Below are 16264 nucleotides of genomic sequence, written 5' to 3' on the forward strand. Positions count from 1 at the left end.
CATTTAAATGGCCCACCTACAAAGCAAAGTTGATATTCCATTCACATGTAAACTTTCTGAAAGTTTTCCAGTACCCATGATATAATGTATGACTCCTATTAGGCACTTTGAAAGGTTTTATGGCTCTGTGATTTATTTACTTACAGAAGTGTTGATGAGATTAATTTCTTGGCCTGTACTGATATAGCAGACGGCATAAGATCAATGGAGGTTTGGTAATCAGCAAAAATTTTCAAAGTTTATATGTGACATTTTTCAGAAAGACGTTATTTAGTTCACAAATATACACAGAAGCAAAGTACTACATTTCTGATTTGAGAGCAAGTATATTTATTTTATGATAACATAAGAATGTAAGACAGGTCACTTTACAGTTATTTTTTATAATAAGAACAACAGACTACAACTTAAGTTAAATGAAATTCTTAGTATGAAATGATTTTTAGAAGACCATAAACCTTTTATTATATAGTCTCCTGTAAACAGTATGATACTAAAATTTTATGAATAGCTTCATCTTTCCAAAGAATAATTTGTAGAAGATACTGAGAACTACATACATGTATTTAGTATAGTACTATTTTCAAAGCATTTAAAATTTCTTAAATTGATGTAAACAGTCCAGTGAGATATTTTTACCTTCCATTTTATAGATGATAAAGTTCAAGAGTGATAACATGGAAAATCACCACAGTTTACTACTCTTTCCCATTTCAATTGATCAGAATACTTTATTTATTTGCAGTATAATATTATGCTGCAGTTTTAGATGAATATCATTGTGATAAGCAATAATGAGTAAAGTTTGCATAGGTAGTATTCCTTGGGAGAATGGCAGAATTATTAATAATCATTAATAATCTTAATGAGCTAATTCAGTTTTAATCTTTATTGATAGGACTGTTCTAAATACCAATTTTTCCATGTATGCAAGGTAACTTAGGTTATAATAAAAGATAAAAATAAGTTGCATTATTTCCATTATTATAATTTTCCATTAGTTCCATAAATTCTTTGCATATTTTGCATTATTTTTCCATTATTTTAGATAGTAAATAATATTGAAGACATTCAATGAAGGTAAAATGAAGCTAGGCATGTTAAATGAGAAGGTATTTTCATTTAGTCAATCACAACCTTCAAAGCAGGTGAAATTAAATTATACTATATGAAATCCTAAAACTTACGAGTCATATATTTCTATATCAATATAATAAATAAGTCAGATAAAGAATGTAAAAAGTCTACCAAATGCACTGTCAATGCTAACAGCATTTTCTTGGAAATAATAATATTTTATAAATAGGCTGATGCAGAACTATCAACTTCACATTTAATAACTTATAAAACCAAAGTCAGTATTTATTTTCCTGTGCAAAGCAAGGTAATAGTTGGAGTGTGTGCAATTTATATTTAATACATCCAAGAAGATAAATTAACCTATCTTCCACATACAGTATATAAATTAAATCCACTGTTCTATTTTTGTATAGTATCCTTTTATAAACTACTCTTTTATCTTTTTTAAACACTCTTTAAATTGAAAAGATTTCCAATAAATAGTATTGAGTTATTTTCCCCATGTAAATATTGAATTTTGTTGTTTTTCAAAAGAAAGTTTTTCTTTTCTTTTTAAAGACATTTTAAAATAATGAATTATATTTAAATTATTCATCATTACTGCCTGTTGGGCTCACTAGTCCATGTGGTCCTTTCACAAGAAACAAAACATTAACTTCTACCTAATATATACATCAGTCTTCTAAACCATTTTATATTAGTCTTTATAGTATTCATTTTGATACTACAGACATATAATAACAATATGCAATAAGTTACAGTGCCATAAGATACTAATTTTATTAGTGTTATTAACATGTACCATCTGCTGTTAGAGCTGCACCATGTTTAAAACAATAATGGCAATAACAGTGACTACTGCTACAAAAACTACCACTGTTTCCACCATCAATGTATGACTTTTTTTGAGAAAGAAAGATCTACATTTTAAATTTCTTTGCTGTACACATAAAAGAATACCAGATATTCTGTTGACCTTGGTAAATGAACAAAAACTTAAAAAAAAAAACTTTATATGATTCAAACAATAATGCTAATTAAGTACTTTTAAAAGTTAAAAGTACAATGTAAACCATCATATTGTACAGTAGCTTAATTTCTACTTGTGTTTCAAAATGATTTCAGTGTAATTAAAAACCTGGTAAGTAACAGAGATCTATTAACGATTCTAAGGGCCCTAAGATAAATCTCAAGGAATATTCACTTTCTGAAAATAAGTTCACAGTCCAAAACCAAAGGGAATATGTTGCTGTTCATTTTTAAGTTATCTAGATTCCAGGAGTCATACATTATTCAAAAATGAGACAAATTTCTAATAAATTAAAAAAAAACATTTAAAATACATTCTTATATAGTCACTGGAAGAATCTATACACTTCTGAAGGGAATGAAAAAGTGCAGAGTTCAGTAAATAACACAAAAGCTCAACATAACACGCAACATCTGTAATTAGTAAGAAGATGTATCTTATCTGTCTTACGTTCAAGAATTCAGTTCAAGAAAAAATTATAATTAGCGTTTCACCTTTTCCTTCATTTCTACGAGTTCTGATTTCAGTCTTGCTTCCGCCCTCTGAAATGTTTGCTTCTTGGATTTTCAAGTAGATAATAATCCTTTAAACTCTGCTTTAGCAGTACCTAATTTAAAAAATATGTAATAACATAAAAGTAACATTTATTTAGGATGAAATTCCGACATGATGGCATTGATCAGTTACTATAATAATGACAAGAAACAGTGAGGAGCATAATAAAAACACCCAACAGATAATATAAGAATCAGACTTATAAACGATTTCCTTTAACTTAAAAGTTGAATGAAAACTTATCTAATCCTCAATCTTACAAAGTTCTAGAATCAATGCAGTCATTTTTAGCTATGGTTCTATATTCTACTACCTAGAATCAATGATGTTAATGTGACACTATTTTAAGTTGGTTAGATACACTATCTATAGAACATATAAATAGTATCATCCTACTGCTTTTTAAAAAAATGTTTAACTTTTTATAATAAGGGCAATATAAAGTTCCCAGAGATGAGGAAGACCTGACCTCTGTTAGCTCAATCATGACAGTTACCCCCTTAGCTAAGTAAATAAGCCTGGTGCTGCTGCTGCTCCTGCTGCTGCTAAGTCGCTTTAGTCGTGTCCGACCCTGTGCAACCCCATAGATGGCAGCCCACCAGGCTCTGCCATGCCTGGAATTCTCCAAGCAAGAATACTAGAGTGGGTTGCCATTTCCTTCTCCAGTGCATGAAAGTGAAAAGTGAAAGTGAAGTCGCTCATTCGGACTCTTAACGACCCCTTGGACTGCAGCCCACCAGGCTCCTCCATCCATGGGATTTTCCAGGCAAGAGTACTAGAGTGGGGTGCCATTGCCTTCTCTGAAGTAAATAAGCCTACTTATCACTAAATATTTTAGACCAGCAATCCCTTAATTGAGTTCCATAAAACATTAGGCTTCAAAGCTTTGCAAAATATCAACTACTGCTGTTTTCTTCTAGGGAGACAAATCAATAGTGGCATGTTAAGATCTTAGTCCTATTGAAGTATTTAATCATGTTTATTATGATTGTTTATGTTTCTCATAGTTATTTCAAAATAGCTTTGGTCTTTTAAGTAACATACACTGATATCCTATGCATATGGACCTCGTTGGTAATGATGCTATAGACAAATATAAATGCTTTAAGCTTGAGAAAAATAGGAAAAAACAGATATTTGCAAGCATGTAAATGAGCAAAACTTTCATTTCCAAGAACTAATCAGTACTCACAACTGACCAAAATTTTATAGTTGACTTTTTAAAGAAAAAAGAAAAAAAAGCTGAAAGAAAAAAGGGAAAACAAATCTCTCATCTTGGAGATCATCAACAAGTTTAAGGTATTTCTTTGGGTTGATACAAACTGAACAAATCTCCTGTATCTTCCTCAACTATTTCATTCTCTGGTGATAGTGCAGTAAATAATAGCTAAGATGGTTTTATCATCACATAGAATGAGGAATTCAAATCCTGTTTTGCAGCTGAGTGGCAAGTTATCTTGGGTAATTGACTCACCAAGTCTCTATTTTCTCTGCTGTTAAATGGGATTTCTGTCTGTAAGGATTAAATGAAATATTGCATATAGAAGAACACCTAGTATAGCGCCAGGCACCCAAAATAACTAAAAAAAAAAAAGTTGTTATTATTGTAGCAGATGTTTGGACTCATGATTCTAAAAAATAGTAAAAGATATCCCTTAGAGGCTGATGATCCTTGATTATACAAATGCAATCTGGATTCATTATACTGTACCTGCTCAGATACAAAACTGAAGGTTAAATGGAAAACTTTTCAGTCAAGACATTCCATGAGAATTTCAGCTGGAGTATTCCAGTTCATTTTTAGATCACAACTTAATAGTGGCAAACTAATGCTTTGTTATAACAATTATTCTTGAATTACAGTCCAAAATGAAACCCTTAAAAGACTGACTCTGAAATTGAGTTAGTGACCCAAGATTTAAAAATAAATTATAATTCCATTTCTTTTAGCTATTACCTAAATGTTATAATAGAAAAATAAATGACCCCTTTCTTTTATTGTTACTGAGAAAATTTTGACAAATAGAGGTGCTAACATACTTATCTACTATGAAGTTCCTTCTTCAGACAGGATTTGAAAGTGGGATACTTCTGAACTGTTTTATAACCCTGTGGAACAGAGGATTAAAAGTATAAATAAAATATGAGGTCATAGATATGCAATAAATAAAGCAAAAATAAAAATGCATAACACCTGAGAGAGGAAGACAGTGTCAGGGGTTTATAGCATATACATAATTTATGTGTTAATTTGATCTTGCTACTCTAAAATATTTGAGGAAAAAAATGATTTTCACTTGACTTGTGCCACCAATGCGAATGTTAACAACTAACCACTAGGTGGCAGTTTAATACACAGTATCTTTATCAAGGCAGTTTGGATTAAAACATTGTCTATGATGAGTCTTGATTTTTTGCACATATATTTTTTTCTCTTTTTAAATGTATAATACTCAGAGGTAGTCTTACCAAAGAAGGAAGACTGAATATTCTAGCTGAATAGAAAACAGTTTTTTTTCTTTTTCTATTTGTGGCATATCAAAATAAATTAAATGTGTAAACATGCACTGATTTATGCACCATTTCACTCTTTAAAATATATTTTTGAGATAAAAATCATTGAATTTCTTGAAATTATTTCGCAGTGTGAGATGTGAACAGGAACAAACAGTTCAACAAACAAAAAAACACTTTTTACCTGATTTTCCATATAAAAAGTACTGAATATGCAGTGACTTAAGAACCTCATGTTGCCTAGTGGAAATCTGCATCACATAAAATGAGAAATGGTGATATTTCTTTGTATACTAACAAGTCTTGAACAGCCAGTGTTCAGACTGAAGTAATAAAAATGTTTGGCAACATCTCCCCCCCACCCCAAACTGGGATAAATACATTAAACTAATTGAGTATGAAAACAAGTTTTTGAAATTCAAACTGATTTTATATTTTAAAAAGTATGAGCTTTTATCACTTCAAATTACTTTTGAAAGTAGGTAGGACTTTATGTTTTACTTTTCAAATATATAACATTTCTTGTTTATATACTTAAATATTCATATAAACTATTTCTGAAACTTAGATGGATTTTTTTCCCCAAGTTTTTAAAAGGAGAGCAATAGGCTTAAAATGTATAGGTTTACCCGGAATCCTCTATGGAGTCTGTCTTTCATAATTCCAATAAATTCTTTATAGCTTAACTGATCATCTTTGTCAACATCAAAAATCTTGAAGACTGTGTTCACTAAATGTGGTGAAAGTTTGAGGCCAGTGGCTACGTAGACAGCACGCTTAAATTCATCTAGATAAATGACACAGAAAAGGGGTAAACCATTAATATTATTTTTATAATATGTGTTAGTTATCAGCAAAGTTATAATGGAAGTTTTCTTTTCCCCCCATAAATGTGGGTCATGATCTTATGTTAATGTAACTCTTTTCATTAATCATCCTATCTTTTAAGTGAAGTGAAGTGACGTCGCTCAGTCGTGCCCGACTCTTGCGACCCCGTGGACTGTAGTTTACAAGGTTCCTCTGTCCATGGAATTTTCCAGGCAAGAGTACTGGAGTGGGTTGCCATTTCCTTCTCCAGGGAATCTTCCCGACCCAGGGATCGAACCCAGGTCTCCCGCATTGCAGGCAAACGCTTTACCGTCTGAGCCACCAGGGAAGCCCTCCTATCTTTTAGGGAACAAAAAATTTTTGTGGTTTTGGTTAAAAGGCTTGGTATCAACCACAGATACTTTAGAGGTTATTAAAGTGAATAGGTTCTCAAGGAACTTGTAGTTCAGGTGGGAGATGAGACACCTGCCCAAATAATCACTGCACAGGATCATGCAGAAAGCAGCAACAGAGCTGCTTTCGCAAAGAATTGGACACAACTGAATGACTGAACTGAACTGAACTGAACCTGAATTAAGGTGCTAGAAGTTGCAACAGAAAAAGAAAAAAAAAAAAAGGCAGATCTATTCCTAGCACCTGCCAAGAATGATGTTTTTCATTTCCTAGTTGCACAAAGTAAAACAGCAGCCTTCCATTCTGAACCAGGTAAGCAGGTACTGACTCTTTTTCTCTTTTAAAGGTTGACTCTCTTTCCTTTTTAAGGTTGATTAGTAGATTTATTGGGCTTCCCTGGTGGCTCAGATGGTAAAGAATCTGTCTGCAATGCAAGAGACACGGGTTCGACCCCTGGGTTGGGAAGACCTCCTGGAGAAGGGAAAGGCTGCCCACTTCAGTATTCTTGCCTGGAGAATTCCATGGACAGAGGAGCCTGGCGGGCTACTCATCCAGATTTATCATGGCAATAAAACACTGGTGTGTTAAGGCAGGGCTCCAAAGGTTTTGGTTTTAATTTTTGAAAAAAAGGTTTTTTGGCTGCACTGCATGTGAGATCCTAGTTCCCCAATCAGGGATCGAACCCAGTCCCCTGCAGTGAAAGCATGGAGCTTAACCACTGGACTGCCAGGGAAGTTCCAGGTTTTGGTTTTAAAACACTAAAATGCATTAAGAACATCGAGATCAGTCAAAGGGTGAAATATGAAAAATTTTCAGGTTTCTTTTACTCAGTGAGAAAGTGAATAAAGCTATGGAAGGGATTCACTGTGTTTTCGAGAGAATTGTCATGTAGGGACTCCAGTGTGCCTTCTCCTATGGAACTTGGTAATAAAATAATGAGACTGTCCTCTGAAATTAAACTGGGGGATTAGCACTCACTAGATATGGCATAGGTAAAATCACTGTTAAGAAATAACCAAAATGTCCTTACATGGCAAGAGTATTTAAAAAATGATATGACCACAAGGGAAGGGAAAATGGTCACAGAATCCTGGGAAAGGACTTGACTTGTAAAGCCTCCCCACAGGAAAGGAAGGAGCTGACCCTGAGGACAACAGCCAATTTTAGGGCAGCTGTCAGTTCAGTTCAGTTCAGTCGCTTAGTCGTGTCCGACTCTTTGCGACCCCATGAATCGCAGCACGCCAGGCCTCCCTGTCCATCACCATCTCCCGGAGTTCACTCAGACCACGTCCATCGAGTCGATGATGCCATCCAGCCATCTCATCCTCGGTCGTCCCCTTCTCCTCCTGCCCCCAATCCCTCCCAGCATCAGAGTCTTTTCCAATGAGTCAACTCTTCACATGAGGTGGCCAAAGTACTGGAGTTTCAGCTTTAGCATCATTCCTTCCAAAGAAATCCCAGGGCTGATCATCTCCTTCAGAATGGACTGGTTGGATCTCCTTGCAGTCCAAGGGACTCTCAAGAGTCTTCTCCAACACCACAGTTCAAAAGCATCAATTCTTCGGCGCTCAGCCTTCTTCATAGTCCAACTCTCACATCCATACATGACCACAGGAAAAACCATAGCCTTGACTAGACGGACCTTAGTCGGCAAAGTAACGTCTCTGCTTTTGAATATACTATCTAGGTTGGTCATAACTTTTCTTCCAAGGAGTAAGCGTCTTTTAATTTCATGGCTGCAGTCACCATCTGCAGTGATTTTGGAGCCCCCAAAAATGAAAAGTCTGACACTGTTTCCCCGTCTATTTCCCATGAAGTGATGGGACCGGGCAGCTGTAGTTTTTGGTAAATTAAGTAAAACTGTCATTTTCATATAACATTCGTAAAACTCGGTTAATTTAAGTCCATCTCTAAGAGGTGGCTTTACTGACAAAATTCGGGTTTCTGAGCCAGCAGAGAGTACAGGTCAAGTCAGTAATACAAACAAATAATATGAATGTCAACCTGTGATGATGTGTGTGGCATGGCTGGCTGGCCCTTCTATAGGGAGACACATACCCTTCTGTTACTGAGCAGCCATGAGGTTTTTTCCCTTTGAACCTTTACAAACATCATTAGCTTTTCCCCATAATATGTGATGAAAGGCAATAATAAGTTTAATACCAAAATTTAGAATATTTCCCTAAACTGTGCTTAGGGAAAACGAATTTCCCATTGATGTATACACCAGACTTTCAGGCAAATGGATGATGAATATGACAGACATATCTAGTTAATTTGTTGTCAAAGGTTGCTAAAGAATTATGGTTTGCTTTTAATTTTTGGAAGTTTATTACTTACCTTGTCCTATAGAACGACTTGCAAAATTATACATATTTAAAGCTATTGCAAAGTCTTCTAGGTTGTTCAAAAACTGGAAAAATGACCTGAATTCATCAAATGTAATGCCCTATATTGGGAAAATACATGTAAATATATTTAGTATTGTCAAATTAATTAAAATAAATATCCACACTTACTAGATATAAATACACTAAGCTTCAGCAATATATCTTCTAAGTAAATATTTCCAGGGTACTTTCTGAAACGTTCTTTCTCCAAATGGAATGTAAAATTTCACTCAATTTTTTCCCATGGGTAATGTGCTACTATTAGCAATGATAGGTGAAAACACTGTCATATCAGCACAGAGTTTAAAAAAATGCTACAATAAAAATAAACTTAAAAATTTCTATTTTATTTCAAGCCTGGATTTTTTAAGCTTTAAAAGTAAATATAATCATTATGAAAAAAATATTTACAAACTTTCTCCTGTACATATATTCTTTAAATATATTTTGACATTACGTCATTAATGCCTTTATAATGACAATGCAAAATAAAAATGTCCAAAAACCCACAGCAGTGTGCTTTTACTTGTTCCTGCTATGATAAGGCTGTCAGGACAGAGGAAAGAGGTTCAATGCACATAGAGCTCTGGCAGGCCCAGCACAGGGCTTAGGGTAGGATCATGGACAGGACTCAGTAATGTTATTTACATAAAATGAAATTATTGCCACTGTTATAGCTTCAGTTAAACAGGAGAGTTACTTGAGGTAAGCACAATGTATCTCTGATAATACAAATTTGGACATGAAGAGCTGTATTTAATTAATGTGTTCTTCTTAGCAAAGTGAACAAAACTGAGAGAGAAAAATAAACTGAGAAAGGAGTAGAGCTTAGGCTTCACAAACTCTGACCTTCCTGCTGGGGTAGCAGGAGAGGGGAATATTTTATATAATAGGTACGTATGTATTAGGTTGGAAGGAGAGACCTCATTGAGAAGTAACGCAGTGAGCCATGTGTATATCTAAGAGAAGAGCTTCAGGGACTGTCTATCTCCTTTTCTAGTCCTCATGACCTTTGGTCCCTTCATAATATTTACCATTATCTGAAAAGATATCATTTACTATTTTTCCTTTACTTGTTTGTTGTACCTCTCCAGTGAAATGTATTCCATGAGAGAAGGATTTTGTTGATCTTATCATTTTATCCACAGTGGCTAGAATAAGGCCTAGTAAACAGCAGAATAAAACCTAGTAAATACTATAAATAATAGCTTAATATTTCCTAGACAAATGAGAGGAAATGAAAAAGCATTTTAGAAATGTAAAGTGCTATTGAAATACTATTAGTTGTTATTCTTTTGGAGAGATGGAAATGACAGGAGAAAGGAAAGGCAGAAGTAAGATGTGGTAGGAACAACACTGGCTATGAGAGTCTTGCGTTTGAATCCTTGGCAAGTGTCTTAAAGTGCCTGAGAGCCTCAGGTTTCCATTTTCTAAAAGAAAGTTGTCAATATCTGGAAGGTTGCTCTAAGGATTGATGAGATAATGCAGAAAAAAAAAAAAGAAAAAATCAATGAGAATCAATGCTGGTTCACTTGCTATATTTTCCCTTCTCACTGTAATGATTTGTTACGTTTAAGATGTGCTATGCTTAGTCGCTCAGTCATGTCTGACTCTTTGTGACTCCATGGACTGTAACCCACCAGGCTCCTCTGTCCATAGGATTCTCCAGGCAAAAATACTGGAGTGGGTTGCCTTGCCTTCCTCCAGGGGATCTTCCCAATCCAGGGAATCGAACCTAGGTCTCCTGCACTGAAAGTGGATTCCTTACTGTCTGAACCTCCAGGGAAGTCCAAGAAAACTGTATGTTTAAGAGATCTCCATCAATGAAAAGTTTTCAGAAGCTGAATTTAACTTAAAAGGAAACTTTCTGTTTTTTATTTTTTTGGCTACCCCACGTAGCTTGCAAGATCAGAGTTCCCAGACCAGGCCATGGCAGTGAAAGCACCGAGTCCTAACCACTGGAATGCCAGGGAATTACCCAAAGAAAATTTCTTATTTTGAAATAATTTGATGTAAAAAAATAGTTACAAAGAATTCAAATGTAAAAAACAGTACAGAGAGTTCCCGACACACTTCACCCTAGAACTGAATTTTTTGAATTACGTATTTTTATAATTTTCCACTGGATAAAAGAGAAAAAGCAGATACCTCAAGGCCCTAAATAATACACCAGTAGCTTGAGAAAATAGTACAGTTTCCAATATTTATTCTTAGGGAAGTGTCTATGAATTGGAAGAAATTTAGTTCAACATGTAAAACAGATTAAAAACAAAAACAAAACCCTAAAAGATTATATAAACCAATAGTCAAAAACATCCAGTCCTTTTTTCCTCATTCCATGGGGACCTGCAGAATTGTCAGCACCATCACAGTGTAAACAAAGTCAAACTGTTTGCAAGTTTTCCTTGGATAGATTAACTTGATCCTTCTACAAACACAAATAGAAGGCAATACATCCCAAACATCCCATGCTTTAAGAGGTGCTTGTAACACCAGTTCTATTCGGTTGCAGTGATGCATTCAAATACCACTAGATAATGTAACTGCTCAGAACTGCTGAAAATATGTGCTACTAAACAAACAGACAATCAGTTGTCCCAGGTTCTTAACCATTCATGCCGTCCAAACTCTTTGAAAAACCTCACTTCAACTACTGATAAAATCATTCACTCATCAATAGCTGTCTTCCAGTGACCTTTTATTAAGGGTATTAGGGAAATGAATAAAGTGTGACTGAAATTATGTCAATATAAACTATTTTATATGAGGTGATGTTTACATAGTAGCCAAAGCATATAGCTCAGCAGAATTCTCTTGAAAAATGATAGTCATAATGTGAATAAAACAACTGTTGATAACATTAAAGGTTTTCAACATGTCTAAGAAAAATAAGGGTAAAAATAAATAAAAAATTTAATAATTTTAAAAAAGAAAAATAAGGATATGTACCCAGAATTTTAAATTCATCAGTTTTTAAAATTTAGCAGAGCACTTAAGACACATAGGAACAAAGAGTGGAATATATTCAAAGTATGTATGAATCCACAGGGGAGCAGAACTAACAGGACAATATATTTTACAGACCTATATAATTACAAGCTAATAACTGTTAACAAAATAAAAATGAGGATCAGATACCTTTTCTTCAGGTATACTGTAACGCACATTTTCCAAAAATACTGATGTATTTTCCACATTTGTATATCGTAAAAGAATATGAGCAAAGTCTTCTTCACTGATAGTATTCATCCCATTAGAGTAGGAAAGGAATTCTATTTCTAAAACTTCTGTTTGGAGGTTATCCATGAACCTGTGACAAAAAAATATATAACCAATGAATAAGATAAGTGAAGAGTGATGGTAACAGATGGTACTTGGCCTCTGAAGACTTTTGCTCCTTACTCTGTAAAATGGGCATAACAACAATACCTTGCAGGGTAGTGATCAGACTTAAAGGAGTTAATGTGTCCTGCCTAGTATTTACTATCATAAATACTGTATATGTGCTTGTTATTACTTATTATTACTGTGGCTTACTAAGACTAAGGAATTGGTAATATTCTTTCTTCTGAACACATAGGAAATAATCCAGATATCTAGACTTTTTTTTTTTTTATCATTCAGTGACTTCCTAATATATTTATCAATATGACTACTGGTACACAGGCACTGATGGAAGTAGATATTTGTTATATGTTATAGAGAGTATCTTTAGCTAAAATGAAAGCAGCAAAGAGGTGAGTGTCACTGCAATAGATGACTCCTTTCTGACTTTAGTATGTTAACATTTTTCAATACGAGTATAAAAATTAAGCTCACCTATAAAAATCTTCAAAGTTGAGTTCAGCTTTTCCTTTCTTCCCAAAAAAGTGTACAAGAAGTGTAGTATCTGTTACTAAGTTTGTAATGTCATCAGCACGCTTAAAAAAAAAATCACAATTTGAAAGTTAGTTACAGAAAAACAGAATAGGAATGTCCAATATCTCCCAAAGAATGTAAATATATTAAAATTAGAGTAAAAAGCATAAAGATGTATCAACACATGCCATTACAGTTAATAAGTTCAAAATGTGAAAACAAAATTATAGATGAAATTGATGTTTATCTTCAAAAAGCTTAAAGCTCTGATTATATAAGAAGTATTCAACCTCACATTGTGGTTTGAGTCTTTCAAGGCCCTTTATGTGACAATACAGATACTAAAGTGTTAGTTGCTCAGTTGTGTCTGACTGTTTGCAACCCCATGGACTGTAGCCCATCACACTCCTCTGTCCATGGGATTCTCCAGGGCAAGAAGACTGGAGTGGGTTGCCATGTGCTCCTCCAGAGGATCTTTTTGACCCAGGGATCGAACCCAGGTCTCCAGCACTGCAGGCAGATTCTTTGCTGTCTGTCACCAGGGAAGCCTCTATGTGACACTAGGTTAGTATAATTTTTGAGTAGTGCTTGAAAGGCACTACTACTTTTACCAATAACTTTAGGTTGAGGAGGTAGACTGATGTAATGGAAAGAGGAAGGGATTTGAAATCAGAAGACCTCAGCTTACTGACTTTTGATCATCAGCTTCCTTACCTGTAAAATGGGAAAAAGCCTATCTGTAATAACCATTTTGAGGACAAAACTAGAATGTGAGTGTAAATGAAATATACAAATGTCCTTATTGGTAGTCATAAGATGTTTTGGACAAAAGCATTAAAACCTTTGGAAGGTGAGAGAAGATATCTCCTGTTAATTACAGACATTCTTCTGTGATTGTGTATAATCAACTCTGGTCAGTTTATTATCCAAGGAACAGCTTAACTTAGTAGGAGGAGGAAATATCAAGGTATTGAGAAGCATGCCTAAATGGAGCATAAGAGTGGAGGCTCAAGCTGATCAGAAGTCAGCAAGGACTGGAGTATTCATCTGCGGGCCAGAGGGATGGGATGTGGAAGGGGTCAGGATGGCTAAGAAGAGGAGCAGGGGACAGGTTTTAGAACAAGTTGCTACTTCACAAATAAGCAGTAATGTGATGAGCAAACAGGAACAATGAACTCTAGAGTCAGATTTCTGAGCTTTAAATCCTGACTTTTTCCCTCATTGGTTAAGTGGCCTTGGAGAAGTTAATCTCACTGAGGATATTATTATCCTCAGGAATAACAGCAGTACTTACCCTAAAGGGTTGTCATGAGGATTAGATAACCCCTGTTAGTCAGCACTATCACTGGCATATTGTAAATGCTCAATAAATGTTAGCTATTATTATTAATTTCTGTCAAATCTGTATATTCTAAGAAGTTGAAAAAGGACAAGACAGGAAATAATGTTGGAACTTAATGCAAAAAAATATTTTTGCATGGTACACTCTTACTTCTTTTGTGTTATTGAAACTACATGTATTATATAGATCTAACAAAATGCCTTACAATGAGGGGATATAGGAACACTAAAAGTTAGTGAACTCAGATAACATAATTACGAATGTTTTCCTCTGGTGTTGTCATGTTCCTGACCTCGAGACATAATACACTGAAATGAGATGGCTTTGTTTCACACAGCTTTTAAATAATGACCTCATTCGGCCAGTTTTTCTCATGCCCATTGAGCAGAGCAAATCTTCATTTACAGTCTTTTATCATCAAAATCTTATTAGACTTAGGTTGCACTTATCCAGATAATCCAGATCCACAGAGGCATAAATAACAGTTGGACATTAGAGAGAAAAATTAGAAAATGGAAATGGTGAAAACCTTTTCGCCTCATTCAATGAAACAGAGTACTGTTGGCAGTCACTGAAAACTATACCAGTATCCTTGGTATCCTAACAGTGTTATATAACTTAAATCACAGGAGCACTGAGACAAAAATAGAGACTTTATCCCTTTGATTCTTGTGCTTATTGTTAAAATAAAATGAATTCAAGTGTTTTCATAACAAAGCAAAAAAAAGAACCCCATGGGCCATTTACATGAAGAGCCATTATCTAACTCTGTTTTGACTAAAAATTACTTTAAATGACTTTATAAAAAATCAAATAAATTTTAAAACCTGCATAAAATAAAAATATGTCAAATTATTAAAGAGTTTAAAGAAATTCTTTCAATGTATTTTTATTGATTACTATGTGATAATAATCTTATCAAGCTCTATTCAATGGCTGGAGGAAACCTTCAAACTCTTGATATATTAGTGAAGGTTTTAAATAACCTACTAAAACTTATTCAGGGTTAGTAATGTTTAAAGCAAATAAGAAAAAAATCTAAATTTCATCTGTAAAGCTCAAAACAGTTTGTATAATTCCAGTACTCACAGACTGTACTCAACAGTTGCACAATAGACATAATATACTATGAATTTATTATCTATTATTTTGGTTAGAAAGTGGTATAATTTTTCTGAAAGCGGCATATTCACATTTTCATTATCACAGGGTTATACTATCACTGAAAAAAATCTATGGTTAGAAACAGCTCTGAAATAAGCATATGAGAGGCTAGTATCAAGTTTACCTACATTATGTAAAGAGACCTGCTTTACTCTCAATATTTACATTTTAAATATAAAAGAAACAAAGAAATACAAATATATACAGATCTAAGCTTTCTTTCTGAACTAATTTGAATACTGATACTATTAACAATTCAATGTTACACTGGCATCTGTAATAACTGATAAGGAATTATAATGAGTTGGAATTTAACTACAGCTAATTCTCAATTATCCTCTCTAATGTTAGGAAGGTAGTAACGGAGATAATCCCTCAATAATTATTTTACCTGAAAACACAAGTTTTGCTTTCTTTTCATTTTACTTCATACTTCCCTCCATCCAATTTATTTTCATGATGTTTTAATTAAATTAGTCAGCTTATGATTATAGCTGCGGATTGATTACAGTCAATGGTGTGCTAGTAAACTAGCTTGCAAAGGGAAAAAAAAAAAGCCAGATTTGTGGTGTTTGCCAATGTCTAATACACTCCTATCACAGCCACTTTGAAGGTATCAATGGGATGTCACAGAATGCTGAGTTGGGAAGAGATGTGCTGTAAAAGCCAGCCCAAGCACAAGTCTGAAAGAGCAATAAACATCTTCAAGAGATCCTATGCGAATCTTATATATAAGATCTTTGAGTATATGTACGAGCCGACTGGTCTTCTGATTTAAACCTCCCAAGATTTAAATTAAAGCAGATTGTGTCTAACTGCAAGAATTTCTTTCTAGCAGAGTTAAATGAGATTAAAGATAGGCGGGAGGCTGAGAGGCGAGCAGTCCGTGGTGGAGAGAGACAGCAAGACAGAACTGCTAATTTGAAGCTGGGCACAGCTGGCTTGTAGGGACTCTAAGGACTAGTGTCCCCAGTTGCTCTTACTTTTAGCCACTGACTACTATGTGCCTACATAAATGATCATAGAATCAAGCACTTCTAAAATATGTGTAAGTAGAATATCCATTAGCACTTTATGCCCCAAAATAGCTAGAATTTAAAAAGGTGATTT

At 34.3% G+C, this 16264-nt stretch overlaps 1 protein-coding gene across 2 annotated transcripts in view; it reads right to left on the reverse strand.

The window, feature by feature from the left end:
• Window positions 1-306: 306 nt before the first annotated feature.
• MICU3 (mitochondrial calcium uptake family member 3) overlaps window positions 307-16264 on the reverse strand; it is an 85455-nt gene continuing 69497 nt past the window's right edge. For both annotated transcript variants that reach the window (XM_069573330.1, XM_069573329.1), the window contains 6 exons: window positions 12610-12710; window positions 11929-12100; window positions 8741-8849; window positions 5809-5966; window positions 4706-4774; window positions 307-2717 (listed from right to left, as the gene is read on the reverse strand). In XM_069573330.1, the coding sequence (XP_069429431.1) occupies window positions 4706-4774; window positions 5809-5966; window positions 8741-8849; window positions 11929-12100; window positions 12610-12710 (609 nt within the window). In that variant the 3' untranslated portion in view covers window positions 307-2717. The remainder of the gene's footprint in view (window positions 2718-4705; window positions 4775-5808; window positions 5967-8740; window positions 8850-11928; window positions 12101-12609; window positions 12711-16264) is intronic.

This window comes from Ovis canadensis, chromosome 26 (assembly GCF_042477335.2).
Source record: "Ovis canadensis isolate MfBH-ARS-UI-01 breed Bighorn chromosome 26, ARS-UI_OviCan_v2, whole genome shotgun sequence".
NCBI classification, from domain to species: Eukaryota; Metazoa; Chordata; class Mammalia; order Artiodactyla; family Bovidae; genus Ovis; species Ovis canadensis.